The 19,709-nt window shown below is 38.6% G+C and overlaps 1 protein-coding gene across 1 annotated transcript in view; it reads left to right on the top strand.

Moving 5' to 3' along the window:
- Positions 1-19,709, top strand: part of LOC134657101 (ataxin-2-like protein) — a 67,862-nt gene that overhangs the window by 6,256 nt on the left and 41,897 nt on the right. The window contains exon 2 of the mRNA XM_063512654.1: positions 15,476-15,629. Within this exon, the coding sequence (XP_063368724.1) occupies positions 15,476-15,629 (154 nt within the window). The remainder of the gene's footprint in view (positions 1-15,475; positions 15,630-19,709) is intronic.

The following is a 19,709-nucleotide window of genomic DNA, read 5'->3' as shown; positions in this document are numbered from 1 at the left end:
ACTTGCAAATCGTTCAAAAGCTTAATTGACCGGAGCGTTGACACCGTTTTTAAATTCCTAAAGGCATTAATGCGCGTCGCCTCGGAATTCCGGGAACTCGTCACTGCGACCTTGACATTCCCCGCGAGTTGCGGACTGACGAGGAAGCGAAGCTCGAAGGAGAAAGGACATTCGCAATCTCGAATTAGTAATGGGATGGGACACATTAGCAAGTTAGTGTAGTGACTACTGAGTGATGCCCAGCCCTAGTAGCACGGTCGCATTTTTATCGTTTATCACCATGCCTGTCACGTTCTAACAAGTATGTAAGTGCGAAAGTGACGGGCATAGTGATAGTCGATAAAAATGGAACCGTGCTGAGCCCGCAGCTTGCTATTCCATATCCATGTCTATTATTCGATACAATATCGCACACCAAAAAATGCGTTTTCCCTTTTCTTTTCTAAATTTTAGCACTGCATAAACTCTTTTTATTAATGTATAATAGTATTTTATACAATCGTGATATAATGGAGAGCTTTTCAGTCGAGTACCGTGTTTAGGCAACGAAGCTTGCTGAGTTGCCTAAGTAAGGTACGAGATTGAAAAGCTTGATTATATCACTATTGTGTACAATACTTTTTCTACGAGTCAACAAAAAAAATACTTAAAACTAGTAGAAGAATCATATTAAATATTATAGTTGAGTTGGGGTCCCATAGTGAAAAAAGTATGCGATTTCACTTTGGTATACGAAGTCTTAATTCAAGCATTGGAGTCGACGAGTAGAAAAAGACTATAATGTCGACTATAACGTCTCGGAATTCCGGGAACTCGTCACTGCGACCTTGACATTCCCCGCGAGTTGGGAGCTTGACGAGGTAGCGAAGGAGAAAGGACATTCGGTGGTAATACCCATTTGGCAACTTGGGTGTTAAATTTAGCAAGTCTCGATGGCAACTAGGTAAATTTGCCAAATGGCAGCTCTTGACAAACGGTTGTGGAAAAACCCGGGAAACCACTGATATGTTCGGAATAACCCGTGATACTTCGGATATATGTTTATCTGTATGCACTTGACATTGCTATGACTACTTAATATTTCTTGGACTTCAGAGAAAAACTCGTTATTTGGAAATGCAATCGTACCTCCGAAAAGGTACCGACGGTCAATTTTATTAGTCGGATCTACCTAATTTGGCAAGACATTTGCCATGACAAACTGTGACAATGTCATCGTCAGGTAATTTCTATGAAAATATGATGTTTACAATGACACTCACTTTGTTCTATCCAAGTTGGTGTAAGGTTAGCTTATTAGACAGACTCTAATAGCGTTATTTATAAACGGCTGCTAACTTCTTAATCAGTTGACAATCATCAGCTGATTAACTTAGCAGACGTTTGTGAATAACACCGTAAAGGCTTCGTCACACAGGCGCGTTTTCCGGGCGGGGCTTGAAGAGCAGGGCGCGTCGCTTTTACATATAAAACGCTCACGCCCCGCCCGGAATACGCGCTTGTGTGACGGAACCTTATGAGTGTTGCTGTAGGCAGTTTGTCGTGTCCTAGGCGACGAATCGTGCGGCGGTTATATAGGCCCTGCCATAACAGTAGCCAAGTGATTTTATTGTGTACTCGTTAACTGTCGTTAACTTTATAGGCCATCATAGGTCTAGCTGTTACGTCATTTCGTTTATGATTAGGGAAAAACCGATTCTCAAAAAAAAAATGTGAAAGTAATTACAAATTTTTGTGGGAGATAACTCTAGGACGATGATGACCTTGATGGGTCCTTTTGCCTAAACGGGGACCGGTCGAAGTATTTTTTAAGTGTGTCAAATTATTGTTTTGTTTTTAATTTTATGGCCTGGACTGGATGCTATAGCCCTTTCAGACAAATCTCACGGAACAAAACTAGAGACAGGGAAAATTAATCTCGGGGCCATCTATGCAAGCCTTTGACAGTTGCCAACCATTACGTCCAAGGTTTGACCAGTGACGAGCAGACTTTTAACGGTTTTTTGCGGTTTTTTTTTCCGGTTTAGCTTTTTGTAATCGGACCCTGAAAGCTAAGATTATGATGGCTGAATGAGTCACGTCATTTTACTTTATTAGGTGAGCCTCCGCGTCCTCGAGCTAATATGATAGACGGACAAGCGGCTGCGGCTGTGACTCAGATCCCGCTTGAGTTGGGAAAACCTCGTATACCTCAATAAACAAAAACAATACAAAAAGAAAACAAAATCTCTACTAACTACTATCGTGTTTTCGTGTGGATCAAATGTTTTGTGTGCACGTAATTCAGGAAAAGAGATCTAATCCATAAAAATCTGTACAATTTGAACTCGCTGTCAAATAGAAAAGTCATTTTAAATGATGATTCCTTTCGTTTAACTACGCCCAATGGTCCAAAGGGTCCAAAATTCAAAAGTCAGGAATAAAAAAGCCAAAATGAAAGTATGGAATCGAACCGATGTCTTAATGTTTATTTGATTATGTGATTATATTCGAATAAGGTATGCTCATCTTTCACCGTTCGCAGCAAGATAGTCACTGCTTTGAAAAAAACTCGTATCTTATTCTGTCAGTCAAAATAAAAATGTACTCGTAGTAACTAGGTGTATATACTATACTAGCGACCCGCCCCGGCTTCGCACGGGTTAACAAATTACATACATACATAAACCTTCCTCATGAATCACTCTATCTATTAAAAAAAACGCATCAAAATCCGTTGCGTAGTTTTAAATATCTAAGCATACATAGGGACAGACAGCGAGAAGCAACTTTGTTTTATACTATGCAGTGATATGGGATGCATACAGAGTTACTGCGTTTCAACTTGTGAGTAGCAGTGTGAGATACGAGATTTTTTCAAAGTAGTGACGATATGAGAGCGTGCCCAAAAGATAAACAAACCAAATCACGTGACTCGGTCATTCATCCAATCAAAGTATCTAAAATTACATCATAGCTAATATATTTCCTTAATTAAAAAGGCTTGTTATCACATGAACTGTCGATCAAGTAACCTATTTACCTATTCTCAGGCCCGATAGATAAACGGTCCCGTTTCTAGTGGAGCATTCCCCGAACACTTATTACATGTAGAAATAGCTTAATCTATAATATAACTGTAGGTATGGCGAAATGTTGAAGTATGTGCCACTAGCGAACCGCCCCGGCTTCGCACGGGTTAACAAATATACATAAACCTTCCACTTGCATCACTCTATCTATTAAAAAGCGGCCAAGTGCGAGTCGGACTCGCCCATGAAGGGTTCCGTATTTAGGCGATTTAAGACGTATAAAAAAAAACTACTTACTAGATCTCGTTCAAACCAATTTTCGGTGGAAGTTTACATGGTAATGTACATCATATATATTTTTTAGTTTTATCATTCTCTTATTTTAGAAGTTACAGGGGGGGGGACACACATTTTACCACTTTGGAAGTGTCTCTCCCGCAAACTATTCAGTTTAGAAAAAAATGATATTAGAAACCTCAATATCATTTTTGAAGACCTATCCATAGATACCCCACACGTATGGGTTTGATGAAAAAAAAATTTTTGAGTTTCAGTTCGAAGTATGGGGAACCCCAAAAATTTATTGTTTTTTTTCTATTTTTGTGTGAAAATCTTAATGCGGTTCACAGAATACATCTACTTACCAAGTTTCAACAGTATAGTTCTTATAGTTTTGGAGAAAAGTGGCTGTGACATACGGACGGACAGACAGACGGACAGACAGACAGACAGACATGACGAATCTATAAGGGTTCCGTTTTTTGCCATTTGGCTACGGAACCCTAATAAAAAAAGCGCATCAAAATCCGTTGCGTAGTTTTAAAGATCTAAGCATACATAGGGACAGACAGCGGGAAGCGACTTTGTTTTTATACTATGTAGTATGTAGTGATTAGAGATGCCCCGAATAGTGGTTTTGGCCGAATACCGAATATTCGGCCCCTCTCTCGGCCGAATACCGAATATTCGGCATGACATGCGAACATTTTGAGTCACAATTATTATGAAAACTGATAGCTAACAAAGCTCAACGTTAGATGCTGTTAGCCAAGATATATTTTTGTTGAACAGCATTAATGAATAGAGTCAAACAAAACAGGCTCATGAAAAAATAAAATGGTTTTTATTATTAATCAACAAATGCTCAAAAAAAGGTCTTCGTATTGAACAACTTTCCAAGAACACATTCTAAATATACCAACATAGTTTTTGGTTATTTTTATTGTGCAATTGTTCTTTTTAGGTTGGTGCAACAGGTATTCGGTATTTGGCCGAATAGTAGGCAACATTCGGCCGAATACCGAATATTCGGCAAAGTGACCGAATAGGCCGAATACCGAATAGTTGCCGAATATTCGTGGCATCTCTAGTAGTGATACTTAGGGACTTCTGGTGTGCAAATGCACCGAAAATTGAGTCGCGTAACTTCAAACTCGGGTAAATCCATCTGTCACATTATGCTATTTTGGTAATAAGAAAAGGATGAAAATGAGGTAGATATTTGATGAGAGCGTCAAATGGATTTCCCCGAGTTTGAAGTTGAGCGACACAAGTGTCATTGTAATGGCCTCTCTAAACGTCACTGATAATCGCATGCGATTTGCAATACTTTGCGGCATTTGATCGATCGATTTAATTCACTGCTCCTACTGAGTCAGCACTTAACTAAAATCGAATGCCATATGATGTTTCATAGAGTTTTCTACAACTAAACCTCCTATAACCTCCTAAGGGCTCATTTATACGGTGCGAGAACTCGCATACGAGTTTCATTACATTGCGTCATTTTATCGGTCGGCTGAATTGATGCAACCTCAATGGTCCGCAGAGCCGCAATGTAACTAAAATCGTATGCGTTCGTGCGCCGTCCAAATGAGCGCTTAGTCTTAAGGTGACAATTGTTAAGTTGGTTAAAGAACCACCTAAAAAAATAACGGGTTGCACTCCAAGAGTGCCGGCAGAAGTGAAAACTCAATCACTACTGCAAAATGTCTGCAGCACTATGTATAATTGAGGTTAACGCCATCTAGCGTTATTTCGTCGCATTACTTGAAACCCCTAAGCACATTACTGTTAGTATTCGAGTTATATTGATTAATACCAGTTAGATCGAAACTCACTATAGTTCGTTTTTTTTAGCATTAGAAATAAGGTAAACAATCTTGATGTGTCTTTTAATTGAAAAACACATTTTAAAAATAAGTTACGGCAAATATGTAACAATTATGAATCTAATCAATTTTTATTCTTCTGCTTTCATAAGTAATAGTTTTTGATTTTTAAAAAGCGTTTTTCAATTAAAAGACATGTTAAGATCGCTTACCTTCTTGCAAGTTCTTTCTAATGCTAAAAAAAACGAACTATAGATGGCATTTAAACCAATAAAGAAAAACTCAATGACATTGTAACAGTTTTTCGATCAGGTCACGTGATCTGTCGCGAGTTTAACATTTTTTCCCCACCTCAAAAAGTGCACAGCGCCGCTAAAGAAATTTCACTTCAAAAAACTCTTGATTTTGAAACTAGATTATATTTTTTTAATCTTCATAAAAAAAATTAATGTAATGGAAACCAAAAGACTGGCACAAGAAAGAAATGATTGGCGATTACTCCACCGACAAGAGCAAAGCTCTTAAGTTATGATGATGATGATGGTGATAAAAATGTAGGTATTTATACGATGCGATGCTGTCAGTGTTTAATCTATCATTGGAGTTTAAGGGCCTACTGCAGCCGCGTCTGGCGCTTCGTAAACCACGCCCGCTAGTTCTTCCCTCCCCGCTAACACGCACACATGGAAACGCTTCGCGCCGCACGTGAAGTTTGTGTGACCTTTTAGCACCATCTAACGTTACAGAAGTTAACTACCATTATACGCGGTCGCTGCGGTCGGCCAGAAACTTAAATTCGGAAAAAATTGAAACAGATGGCGTTGTTACTTGTTCATAATAGCAAACAATAAAATAATTAATTAATAAACCTGAATATTTATTGTTGTTTTGGAAGATGTTAACAGCATAGAAGCAGCAGCGTATATAGCATATAAGTTAAGAGTATTGATAATAAGAAAATAGCACAAGAACAGAAAAGAGATTATTTTTGATAAAATATGATGAAAACAGATTTACTTGATTACGCTCACCTGACTTTGCGGTCACTAAATGCAAATTTCAACCTTATTGTTATGTAGTTACAATACCCCTGGGGTTGCAGGCGTCCATAGTCGTTATTATTATAAATGCTTTGGTTGAAATGCTTTTTAACCCTCGAATTTTTCATAGGTACAGTCACCTGCAATAATATGTTACTCTTCGACGGCCGCAAAAATATGTGACACGCTCTTATGGCTCTACAAATAAGATCTAACATGATCTACCGCAAAACGGCCTTCGGTGTGTAACATATTATTGCAGCTGACTGTACTCGTATTCATTGTTGTATAGGTAGGTATTAATATCTTTTATCCGATCGATTTGCATTTATTTGAAATAAATCACAGTGTTTAGTAATTATATGTTTTATTGAATAAGAGATTATTTAGGTATGTAAGGAATACAGGGTGCCTTTTTGAAACACTCATTTTTAGGGTTCCGTAGCCAAATGGCAAAAAACGGAACCCTTATAGATTCGTCATGTCTGTCTGTCTGTCCGTCTGTCCGTCCGTATGTCACAGCCACTTTTTTCCGAAACTATAAGAACTATACTGTTGAAACTTGGTAAGTAGATGTATTCTGTGAACCGCTTTAAGATTTTCATACAAAAATAGAAAAAAAAAATTTTTTTTGGGGGTTCCCCATACTTAGAACTGAAACTCAAAAAATTTTTTTTTCATTAAACCCATACGTGTGGGGTATCTATGGATAGGTCTTCAAAAATGATATTGAGGTTTCTAACATCATTTTTTTCTAAACTGAATAGTTTGCGCGAGAGACACTTCCAAACTGGTAAAATGTGTCCCCCCCCCCTGTAACTTCTAAAATAAGAGAATGATAAAACAAAAAAAAAATATATATGATGTACATTACCATGCAAACTTCCACCGAAAATTGGTTTGAACAAGATCTAGTAAGTAGTTTTTTTTTAATACATCATAAATCCCCTAAATACGGAACCCTTCATGGGCGAGTCCGACTCGCACTTGGCCGCTTTTTCTGGATAATTTTGAATTTCAATTGTCAGGGGTGCCTACATTATTTTTTAATACATTTTACAACGACAACAAACAAAAGTTCAAATTCGCCGTATTTTTATTACCCGGGTCGATCGCAACAAAATAGAAAATCATGTTTCTCAAATCTAAGCGTTATTGTAATTTATCTCAAATAACCAAAAAGTCAATCTGACTAGAACTTAAAAACAAACTGAATTATTTTAATATGTCGATTTTTCTTGGTGACCCAGGAGATTTTTTTTGTATCCCATACAAAAAGAGCGTATTCCAATCGCGTATCGGTTTTGGTTTTTACTTATAAGTGTGAAAAATATATTCTACCATATACGAAGGATGTGTGTTTTTTCATGTTTTATATGTCTTTTTGTACAATAAAATGTTTTACTGCTACTAATATATCATATTAACGATTAACTAAAAAGGTATTTACATCTAATTTAACTGGTAAATTATTAAAGTCCGCTAAAATTAATATATACCTATTCAAAAAAATATTTGTTAATATGTCCCAAAATCATTGCTCATTTTATAAGTCTCCTGACTTACCAAACATATCGCAACGAAGGCAAGGGTACAACGCGGCATCGTGAACTTAATAACGTAACGTTTCAGTTACTTTTTTAGTCGCCGACCATTTTATCCGGGGTACGAAAAGAGGTATTAGATCTATCTTGGGTCTAATATGTTATAAAAACATAGTTTTTTGAAAAATGTTCGTAGGTAGTACACAAAATTTACATTTTCTTTTAAATGTGATTTGGGTCATCGTTCTCCCTGGTGACTTTTCTGGTGATCCAAGAGACATCAATTTTATTATGACTCAGGAGACTTTTTTTCTATGCACTTTGATTTTTTTGATGCGCTAATTTTGTAATCTTAAATAACTTTAAACTGCTGATATACTTATATCACTTTGCTGATGAGTGGAAGTGGAATTGAAACTTAATTTATTGTTCTCTCCCTTGACATTTTGGCATACATTTGACATGCTGCAGTGCACTCCTAACGTTAATAAAGACATAATTTTTAGAAAAAGCTTTAGGAAAACTCACTCTTGAGCTTAAAACGATTAAGTCCTTATCATATTATATTAGATTATTAGTACAGACCCCAAATCAGTGAAAATGTCTCTTAGCCAACTAAATTTGTCTCTGGGAAAAGTACGATATCCCTAAAAATTGTACGTACATTTCGCATTTTTCTGAAGGAACGGAATTCATAAATTGGGTTATTATTATTTTTTCAGATTATTTGATTGCATTGACATATTACCAAGATAGATAGAACATTTAAGTTACCAGAAGAAAAGCATTTGTGTTCTTTTATACAGTGTGGAAAAAGTAGGTTCGATTCCCGGGCGCGACTAAGCGAATTTAAAAAAAAACAACGTGTTGCATTCCGGGAGTGCCGACAGAAGTGAAAACTCAATGACTAGTCCAAAATGTCTGCAGCACTATGTATAATTGACCCATCCTCCTTTCTATTGAAAACTTTTGGTTCCGAAATTGCTGGTCAGTGAGCTTGTTTAAAATTCGAAATTCAAATTTATAGCGTTAATTGTTTAAAATTCGAATAGAAATTGTAAAGTTACCTTGCAGACCTCGCATCTAAATATATTTGGTCATGATATTTTGAGTTTTATTCACCAGTACTAGAGTTCACTTTTATTAGCGATTTGATTTCATCAAGATGTAGCTTTATTGAATTATATTTGAGTGATATAAAGTTATAATACTGTGAGATCCTCGTATTTCAGCCCGTACAAGATTATAACCTTTTTCATGTAATGTCATTGAGTTTTTCTTTATTGATTTAAATGCCATCTAAACGATTGGCCATCTAAACCTTACGGTCACATGATCGCCTTACGCTGTCTCGAGTTTATCATTTTTTCCCCACCTCAAAAAGTGCCTAGCGCCGCTAAAGAAGTTTTCACTTCAAAAATCTTTGAATGCAGTTGTTTCTTTAAAAAAACAATAATGTTTCATATAAGTAAAATGAGCAAACGTAAGGTTTTAAGGCACTTTCCCTCCAGGGCCCATAATTTTTTTCCACCCGGTAGTAGACAACTATTTTTTTCGACTAAATGAAGTTTTATTAGATAAATCGTTGATCACATGGTTCGTTTCACACATCACATCAAATCGTTTGTCATCAGCATCACAATCAAAATTTGTCAAAAGTAATGAAATTTATGCCAAAAAAACATAAATAAAACATATAAATTCAACACATTTTTTTAATAAAAATCTTTCTCGATGATATAAAAAAGAACATCGACAAATTATGTTCAAAGAATTAATATCAAAACAGATGTCATAATTAGGATTGGCTACTTTAAGAAAGGGACAGAGAGATTTAATCCTCTCGCTTTGCACGTTTTTCTCATTCCTCCTTGTCAAGCCAAAATAAACTATAAAATGATAGTAACACAGTACATTGTAATATTCACTTTTTCCACGGTATCATGTCATTGTAAATTACTTATGTGAAATTGTAGTGGCGTGCGACTTTCAAACCGGAGGTCACGGGTTCGAACCCCGGCCCGTGCAAGTGAGTTTTTGTAAGTAGGGACCTTTTTTTAGTGGTACTTAAATATAATAACTTTTCGTATTATTGAAATAAAATATTTTATTCAAACAAACTTAATAATATAATAATTAAAACGAATAATATCAATTAGTTTTTAATATTTATTCAATTATTTTAAATGATTTGAGCATGAAACATACTAGATTTATTTTTATCATTACAATAGAAAAAAAGCAAAAAATATATTCTTATAGATATTTTATTTTCAAACAAAAATAAAGCAAAAAGTTACGGTTAGATTCTGATGGCTAAACACCAAACAGCTACCGATACATTTCAATATCTGTCGAAATTTCCTAACCCGTTGTAACTGACAAAGAGTATAGATTTCGACGTAGCATGACGTAGCCTAGCAAACACGCACACATGCGTAACGTATAGGCCTGTAAGAAGGCACCATCATAGGTTTACCTCCGATTTCGTTACTACTCAATGGAGTTACGACTCAACGTTTATTGGATATTAAAATTTTACGTAATTCGGAGCGCTGCGCGAAGTGACATAGGTCTTACCTCTTTGAGGCACGACGGCCACCTAACATTACTGGCATAAAGGATGCATTTATGACTTTGACGCATGACAGAAAGAGAAACCGAACTGCGTAAAATGGGCGTTTGCTGTTGAATTCGTAAAATCAAAAATCGATAATAAATCCATCGGTAAAGGATAATAAGTTAATATTTAGTTCTTTGAAAGTTAAGACGAGATGAAAACCTTTGCTGTAGGGTGGGTTGTGCTGGATATGGATGTGTTTTCTAGTTGCACGAAGCTAAAACCGAAAAATGAACACGTAAGTTTGGATTTATTTTCTATCGAGAAAATTTTAAGCATTCGTGTTTCGACTACTACGAAATCACTTATCATATAGTCAAGAAACATATATCCGAAAATCACTACTGTTTGTTTCCGGGGCTAGCCACTGCCACGTATCTAAGATCCTGTTATTTTTCGATGCACGGCCTTAATTACTAAGCGTAGCTATGATGGCCACACTACAACATTACGTTGTAATTACATGTTTTACGTACTTCACGGCTGTAATGCTTGTAATGATGGCTATTATACGGTATGGCCGTGACGTCATATTTTTAATTATTATTTTCGATTATATTCTATGTCGGCATTAACAATCAAGTGGCGGAAATGTTAATAAACTATTGTATTTATTACTAGCACTGACTTTTGCCCGCGTCTTCGTCTGCGTGGAATGATAATAATGCTGATTATTATTGATAAAAACTATCATATATCCTTCTCCCGGCCTCAAACTATCTCTACACTGAACTTTATCTAAATCTGTTTAGCAGTATAAGTGTGAAGAGGTAACAGACAGGCAGGCAGAGCTACTTTCCCATTTATAATATTACTAGATACTTTTTATGGGGCTAAAAAGCATATATTAAGGCTGATTTAGACGGCGCGCGAACTCGCATGCGATTTTAGTTACATTGCGGACTGTTGGTTACGTCCAATTCAACCGACCGATCAAAACCCGCAATGTAATGAAACTCGCATGCGAGTTCTCGCATCGTCTATGTGAGCCCTTAGGAAGGGTTTCCGCTTGTTTTAACACTTTTAACAAGCAAGCTTTTGGGATACGAGTCCGTAAGAATTCTCAGGATAGTCCATTGTTTTATATGTAAACACTATGTGTGGAAGACCCTAAATGTGTTGTCCGCGAGCTGCCTTATACAGTCCACTAGCAAACTGCCCCGGCTTCGCACGGGTTACACAAAACCTTATTAAAGTATAGACGTAAACCTTCGTCAAGAATCACTATATTGATAGGTGAAAACCGCGTGAAGATCTGTTCAGTAGTTTTTGAGTTTACCGCGAACATACATACAGACAAACGCGGCGGGGGACTTTGTTTTATAAGGTACTAGCGACAGTAGCGACCCGCCCCGGCCTCGCACGGGTTAACAAATTAATAATTATACACAAACCTTCTTCAAGAATCACTCTATTGATACGTGACAATCCGTTCAGCCGCTTTTGAGTTTATCGCGAACACACATACAGACAGACGCGTCGGGGAACTTTGTTTTATAAGGTGTAGTGATTTTGGGTACTTGCCGATAACTTAAGATGCCCAATATTACATTGTTGTAGCATTGGATACAACAGGATGTAATCACACGGGGTGCATGTGCATCTATTACTTCTGCAATCGCTTCATTATGTTTCTTGCTGAATGGAAATTAATTCATTTCAAACCGCGATGCCCATGTAGGCTAATGGTATCTTTGTATGTTTCTGACGTTTCTGTTCGAGTACCAGGTCATAATTACTGTTACAACGGGTTTAGGGGGAAAGTGGACAACCGCTTCTCCGTTACAAACGTAGTCCCCATTTTCCTCAAAATCACTACATAGTATAAAACAAAGCCGCTTCCCGCTGTCTGTCTGTCCTTATGTATGCTTAGATCTTTAAAACTACGCAACGGATTTTGATGAGGTTTAATAGATAGAGTGATTCAAGAGGAAGGTTTATGTATAATTTGTTAACCCGTGCGAAGCCGGGGCGGGTCGCTAGTCTATGATAAATAATAACATGGTCGCGATTTTTTCGTCCGTCATCGCCGTCGGCACTTTCTATTTCTACGAAGTGTGCAAGTGCTATAATTATACAGCTGCTATCTTCATATTCGACTAAGTGTTACGGCAAATAATGCCAATATCAAGGATCTGATACATTTTACAGTTTTACTTATTTATTTATTTGTTAGCCTGTTGTGTCCCACTGCTGGGCAAAGGCCTCCCTCTCTTTCTTCCACGCGTCTCGTTCTAGGGCAATATTAGGCCAATCTTCCCGAAAGACGTCAAGATCGTGCCGCCATCTCCTTCGAGGTCTGCCGTTACGCCGCACTATGTTCGGTGTCCACTCAGTAGTTTCCTTGGCCCACAAGTCGTTTGGCATACGGCAGATGTGTTCGGCCCAGTCCCATCTAAGCTTAGCGGCTGTCAGGGCTACGTCGGCTAGTTTTACTTACGTTTTGAAAACTTATTCTAGTAATTCGAGTTCCTACTTTTCTTCTTCTACCTAGCGCTATCCCGGCCTTACCAGGGTCCGCTTTCCGACTTGCTTTCCTCCGCTTTGCGCGATCCTGAGCGTCGTCTCGTGTGTGCCCATTTACGCTCATATGATTATAGAGCGGATTTGAAGTAGCGATCTTTATTTATTTAATATATATTGCACAAATGAAAATGCAAACGTACAAAAGGCGGACTTAATGCTAAAATGCATTCTCTACCAGTCAACCTTTATTATTTTTTCTACACACATTTATTTATTATCATCATATTTTTTGCCCAATATTTACAAAAGCTTCCAAAAAGGTTTTTACTTTTTGTTCCGATAAGTATATTTTTATGTAAAAAAAAGCGCTGATGGCCTAGCGGTAAGAGCGTGTGACTTGCAATTCGGAGGTCGCGGTTTCATACCCCGGCTCGTACCAATGAGTTTTTCGGAACTTATGTACGAAATATCATTTGATATTTACCAGTCGCTTTTCGGTGAAGGAAAACATCGTGAGGAAACCGGACTAATCCCAATAAGGCCTAGTTTACCCTCTGGGTTGGAAGGTCAGATGGCAGTCGCTTTCGTAAAAACTAGTGCCCACGCCAATTACTGGGATTAGTTGCCAAGCGGACCCCAGGCTCCCATGAGCCGTGGCAAAATGCCGGGACAAACGCGAGGATGATGATGAAGTTACATTATTTTTGTGTGTAGAAAAAATAATAAATTATACCAGTCGTATCCATATTAATATTGAGATCGCTACTTCAAATCCGCTCTCTAAGTCATATATGCTTTCACGACATCGAGCGATCGCTTTTTTGGTCTACCTTGGGGAATTCTAGTTCCCACTAATATTGTTATTTATGAGTGCTAGTTTGTGAGCATAAGAATACTTGAATACATCAGTATCCAAAGAAAAAAGTCGAGTTTACTAAATAGTTCGACACTTCAAGTGGCGATAAAAATAAGTTATTGCCTTCACACAAGAAAGTTTCTTGTTTAGTCTCAAGTATTTCCACTTTAACATTGGCCCTTAACCATAACGCTTAAATTAGCACCTTAAACACTAAAGAATAGGGTCTAAAGTCTATTATGTCAACTCGCTGAAAACCATTGTTTGGATTTTATATGAATATGTATACGTTTTGAGCGTATTAGGTCAAGGTATAAGCACAGCGAGGCGTATATGGGACCCCATTTGTGGGTAAATAATTGTAAATGAATTCTAGTTACAGCTAGATTGTTGGCTATGTGCACGACAGTGCGCGCACACTGGGGATTATGGGACATATTAATTTAAGCCTGTTGACATTTTGTCATCATCGCGTTTAGTTCCTGCACCATGTCCGTCTCACAGTAAGATGACATTTATATAAATCTTATCCCAGCGGTATAGGTACTTATCACTACATAGTATAAAACAAAGTCGCTTCCCGTTGTCTGTCTGTCCCTATGTATGCTTAGATCTTTAAAACTACGCAACGGATTTTGATGCGGTTTTTTTTTAATAGATTGAGTGATTCAATATGTATAATTTGTTAACCCGTGGGAAGCCAGGGCGGGTCGCTAGTTATAATATTAAATGGATTAGGTTTACAATATATTTTATACTATGTGCTTAGGCAGTTTTAGAGTTTTTGCTACATCTTCTCAGACATCTGGAAGACATACCTAAGCAGGGTGGATCTATTGTCTTTTTTTTGCTAGTAAGGTCAATGTGGTTAATTCCGTCATAGGGACTATTCCGTCTACTAGCGGTTTTCTTGATACACGAACAAAATTGATAATTTCATTGACAAATCAGCGATGCATTTAAGTATGTTTTATTGCAAATAAACTGATTGATTGATTGATTGCTTTTAGTTTCCTGCGATTGAAAATCAAAGAAATATACGCTCGTGGACGGGACTATGACGGAATTAGCCACATTGACCTTAGATACATTTTTTCTGTTTTGTGGTATTTAGCATTGTGTTAGTAAATGCCTGTGCAATATGTTTAACTACACGCGCCAAAAACCTTGACGTGATTTCCGCGATCATATTTATTTATATGAACAATTAGACAACCTGTGTAATTTAAGAGCTCGATAAATATTGTTGTCTCTATTTATTACAGTAGAACAGTGTCTTGAAGAACTTGAATATCATCTGTTGTGCATATAGTAGTTAAATTCGTCAATGCGGGGCGTTTAGAGAACATACCCATACTAACGTGAGCAAATTTTTACCTACCATCCGCTGATCGCCGACCGCCCGTAATAAGTATATGCCATAATGCCATTGCCAAACAGTATCGGTACAAGGTATAAACCCTTTAAGCCTATGCCTTTAAGTTTGCCTTTTAGGGTTTAGGGTTAAAACCCTTTGAACGCTTTATGTCATAAACACAAACATCACTCAAAAGCCAAGATCCCGGGCGCAAGCGAGCTAATGTATACCCTACTCGTAAGTGTGAAGGTTACTTTGACAGCGTCCGCCATAACACCTATAGTGGTCCTTGGCGCGATGGGCACATCTAGTAACGACACCTTTAGGTGTTCTTGGCGTTCAAAAGGTTAAGGGACGGGAGATGTAAAAGTGACCAGTTACGTCCAGCTCTCTACTTCAAACTTTTTGTACTTCTTGTGTTACCTGCCAATCTCACTATCCTGTTCCTGATGATAGAATTGTTGTCGCAGGTCGCCGCGAGGTCGCGTGGTGGCCGAGGGCGTGTACAACAACGCCCACTTCATGCACGCAGCCACCTCCCACGTCGGAGACATCGTACAGGTCCTCACACAGTCGGGCAGCCTCTGGGAGGGTGTGTTCAAGACATTCAGCGCGCAATTTGAGGTAAGACCCAGCTATTTCAGATGAAACACTTTCAATCACCCCTCGCATCATAATACAGGTCCTCACACAGTCGGGCAACCTCTGGCAGCGTGTGTTCAAGGTATTCAGCGCGCAGTTTGAGGTAAGACCCAGCTCTTGTCGATGAAACACTGTCAATCACCCCTCGCATCATAATACAGGTCCTCACACAGACGGGCAGCCTCTGGGAGGGTGTGTTCAAGACATTCAGCGCGCAGTTTGAGGTAAGACCCAGCTCTTGTCGATGAAACACTGTCAATCACCCCTCGCATCATAATACAGGTCCTCACACAGACGGGCAGCCTCTGGGAGGGTGTGTTCAAGACATTCAGCGCGCAATTTGAGGTAAGACCCAGCTATTTCAGATGAAACACTTTCAATCACCCCTCGCATCATAATACAGGTCCTCACACAGACGGGCAGCCTCTGGCAACGTGTGTTCAAGACATTCAGCGCGCAGTTTGAGATAAGACCCAGCTCTTGTCGATGAACCACTTTCAATCACCCGTTTAAGCCTATATCTGGGTTGCCTATGGGAGGGCGTGTTTAAGACTTTCAGCCGCAGTTTGACGTGACAGTACAGGTCCTCACAAAGAGCAGCTGCCAATAGGGAAGCATATTCAAAACCTTCAGCACCAGATACTAGACCTTTTTCATATGACAATAAGCTGATGACCATATTCATATAGGTTCAACATATAATGCGACACTAGCGTGGGAGGGTATAATATAACGAAGAGTTCATAGAGACAAAACCTGATTTTACCTACGGCTCAAACTACCGGGTCCAATCGTGAAGTAACATTTTATGCATCAACTACTGCCTTTCTTATACGTGGTCTAATTATGAATTGGATGCAACTGAAAGATAATAGATATCAAAACACTAAACAGTGTGGCACGATTTTATTACGTATTCACATTTTTGTGGCTTTCCATATGGAAATAAATTTAAAGAGGTTCTTTCACCTCAAAGGCAGAGCAGACGATTATAATGTTAAAATTTTGATTTTAACATAAACAGTCGTTTGCGACTGAAGAGTAATAATTGCATTTCATTTTTTCTGGTCAAAAAGATCACGGACGGGCGCATAAAACAGATAAGACCATATAACCGCGAAAATCGAACTTCGCAAATTGCGGGCATCTTTCTCTGTCACTAGCTCTAATTACGCCTTCATTGGAGTAAAAGAGAAATATCCCCGCAATATGCGAATTTCGGTTTTCCCGGTAGGGCCTCAGGGTCAAAACCAAAGGTCACAAACACCCTGCTGCAGCTTACGCGCGCTAAATATAGAAATGCACGGATACTATGGCGCATGGCAAATGCAGGACGTTGCGAATGGCCTGGACGACCTAGCCTAGACATCGATCGCGGCGCAGTTTGTAAACAAATGGCGTACAGTCACCTGCATTAACACATTCAGTGTCGACAACCCGACTATCGGGTATTTTATGATTTCGTTCCCAGGCCGGACGACCCGATAGTCGGGATCGTGGTACTACAGCTTTATATGACGAAATTTTTGTGGCCTGGCGCGTATGTCTTGTTTGGCTGGGTGGCAATGAATGTGTTAAGGTCAACTGAGGTAAATGCGTCTCTTGTGATAAATGCGTTATTTGAAGATATCTTCGAAACGCAACATATTATAACTATTATAGCCGTCTGCATTAAAAGTTCAGTGACCACACTTCAAACAGAGAGGGTTGCAATATTTCTGAAATGTTCCGGAAGAAATCTTTAAAAGACGCATTTACCTCAAGTGAGGCATTTACCTCGGTTGACCTTAATATGTTACTCTTCGAAGGCCGCAAAAATATGTGACACGCTGATATGGCTCTACAAATAAGATTTTGTCAGATATTTTTGCAGCTTTCGTTGTGTAACTTATTATTGCAGGTGACTGTATATCCTAGATCTTAATGACTTCTGTTGCAACTGCTTTTGTTTGTTATTTAGTATTTACACGTGTACGAACTTAAAATGATCGTGGGTGAAAAACGCAAGATGTGAGTTGTGGGATGTTTAGTTGATGTCCAACTAGCGACCCGCCCCGGCTTCGCACGGTTTAACAAATTATAAAAGAATTGCTCGTTTAAAGGTACATATAAGATATTGTAGGGTAAGGGGAATTAGGTATAGACATATAGAGGAAGTAAATTTATTTTTGTTCAAATTTCTAATAAAAAACCGGCCAAGTGCGAGTCGGACTCGCGCACGGAGGGTTCCGCACCATGAACAAAAAATAGAGCAAAACAAGCAAAAAAACGGTCACCCATCCAAGTACTGACCCCGCCCGACGTTGCTTAACTTCGGTCAAAAATCACGTTTGTTGTATGGGAGCCCCACTTAAATCTTTATTTTATTCTGTTTTTAGTATTTGTTGTTATAGCGGCAACAGAAATACATCATCTGTGAAAATTTCAACTGTCTAGCTATCACGGTTCGTGAGATACAGCCTGGTGACAGACGGACGGACAGCGGAGTCTTAGTAATAGGGTCCCGTTTTTACCCTTTGGGTACGGAACCCTAAAAAAAAGTCATTGGAGGGTCCGGGTTATTTTTAAAGCAGTCGATGAACGAGATGACAATTAGGGTAGAGCGGGTAGCAATGGACGTAGGTTTCTTCCGGTTCTATCGATCATACCGCGAAGAATACGGGAATGTAAAAATACACACTATTTTGGTGCGTGCCAAATCGACGTCTGCGAGTATTTAGCTACTTAGTATTGTCTTTTTGCTGTAGTATTTTAAACCACGCGTTTCGGATTGTCCGTCGGGAGTCAATGATCGAGATTGAAGATACATTCATTCTACTAAAGTAATGAATGACGCTACAAATGCTACAATGTCCCTATGAAAAAGGTTGCCAAGTGGCAAGTTTGGTGCTCGAGTCCATGTAACTCTCTGCACTGACTCGAATAAAAAAAACAACGGGTTGCACTCCGGGAGTGCCGGCAGAAGTGAAAACTCAATGACATTGTAACAGTTTTTCGATCAGGTCACGTGTCCGCCTTACGAATTTTCAATCTGTCGAATCTGTCGGTCACGTGACCTGTCGCGAGTTTAAACATTTTTTCCCCATCACAAAAAGTGCACAGCGCCGCTAAAGAAGTTTTCACTTCAAAAAGTGTGAGCGTCATTATTAACGTCATATTTTCATAGAAATTTGACATTAATGATGCCACACTGTCATTGCAAATGCCATGCAGAATTAGTTAGGTTCAACTAATGTAACAAACCATGGTTACCGTTGATAATAGTATGCCTCTATCCGTCATTTTGACATATGTTTGTTCGAAAGAGACAAAATTTAACAAAGAATTGTAAGTTGTTGCTAGTTTTATGAATAAGGGGATAAATGTTTAAGTACGTAGTAAATCTACAAAAGTTGCCAAATTTAGCACCCCCAGTTACGGTGTTGGCTAGTGGCTACACTATTGGTGTAGTGTTGGTGCACTTGGCTGCTGAAACGTGCGTTTCGGGTTATCTGTCGGGCCGCGAATTTAGGTCGAATCAATGATCGTACACAGCGTAACGTCTTTCTTCTTCCATGCTAATATGTATGCTAATGGCGCTCTATGTATGGAGGAATAGTTGCTAAATGGTGCTAAAGGGCTGCAACATTGCTAAATTTTCTAAGCAAAAAAGTTGCCAAGTGAAAAGTATTAATAATTATACGCGGTATACCCGTTTGTGAAATTAAATATATATATATATATTTTATAATAAACTGATCGGCGATTAGCTCTAGTCACACCTGATGGAAAGTGAAGACAGAGCCTAAGATGGAGTTCACCGGTTCAGTAATATCCTATTCACTCTTGCTTTAAAGAGACCGAGGTCATATTTCTCAGGGAATACAGATGACGGGAGCGCATTCCATTCTCTAGCCGTAATGTGTACAAAACGCGAGAGTTTAAAGTGTTATATTAATAATTATGTTTGTAAGTGGCAAGTTTTGGTGCTAAAGGGCTACAAAAATTGGCAGATGTGTGTGTCGCGCCGCAAATGTAGGTCGAATCAATGATCGCACGGCGTGGCGTCTTCCGCGCTCCATT

The sequence above is a fragment of the Cydia amplana genome, chromosome 19 (assembly GCF_948474715.1).
Source record: "Cydia amplana chromosome 19, ilCydAmpl1.1, whole genome shotgun sequence".
In the NCBI taxonomy this organism is placed as follows: Eukaryota; Metazoa; Arthropoda; class Insecta; order Lepidoptera; family Tortricidae; genus Cydia; species Cydia amplana.
The sequence above is the reverse complement of the archived record's forward strand: the minus strand, read 5'-3'. Positions and strand labels throughout refer to the sequence as shown.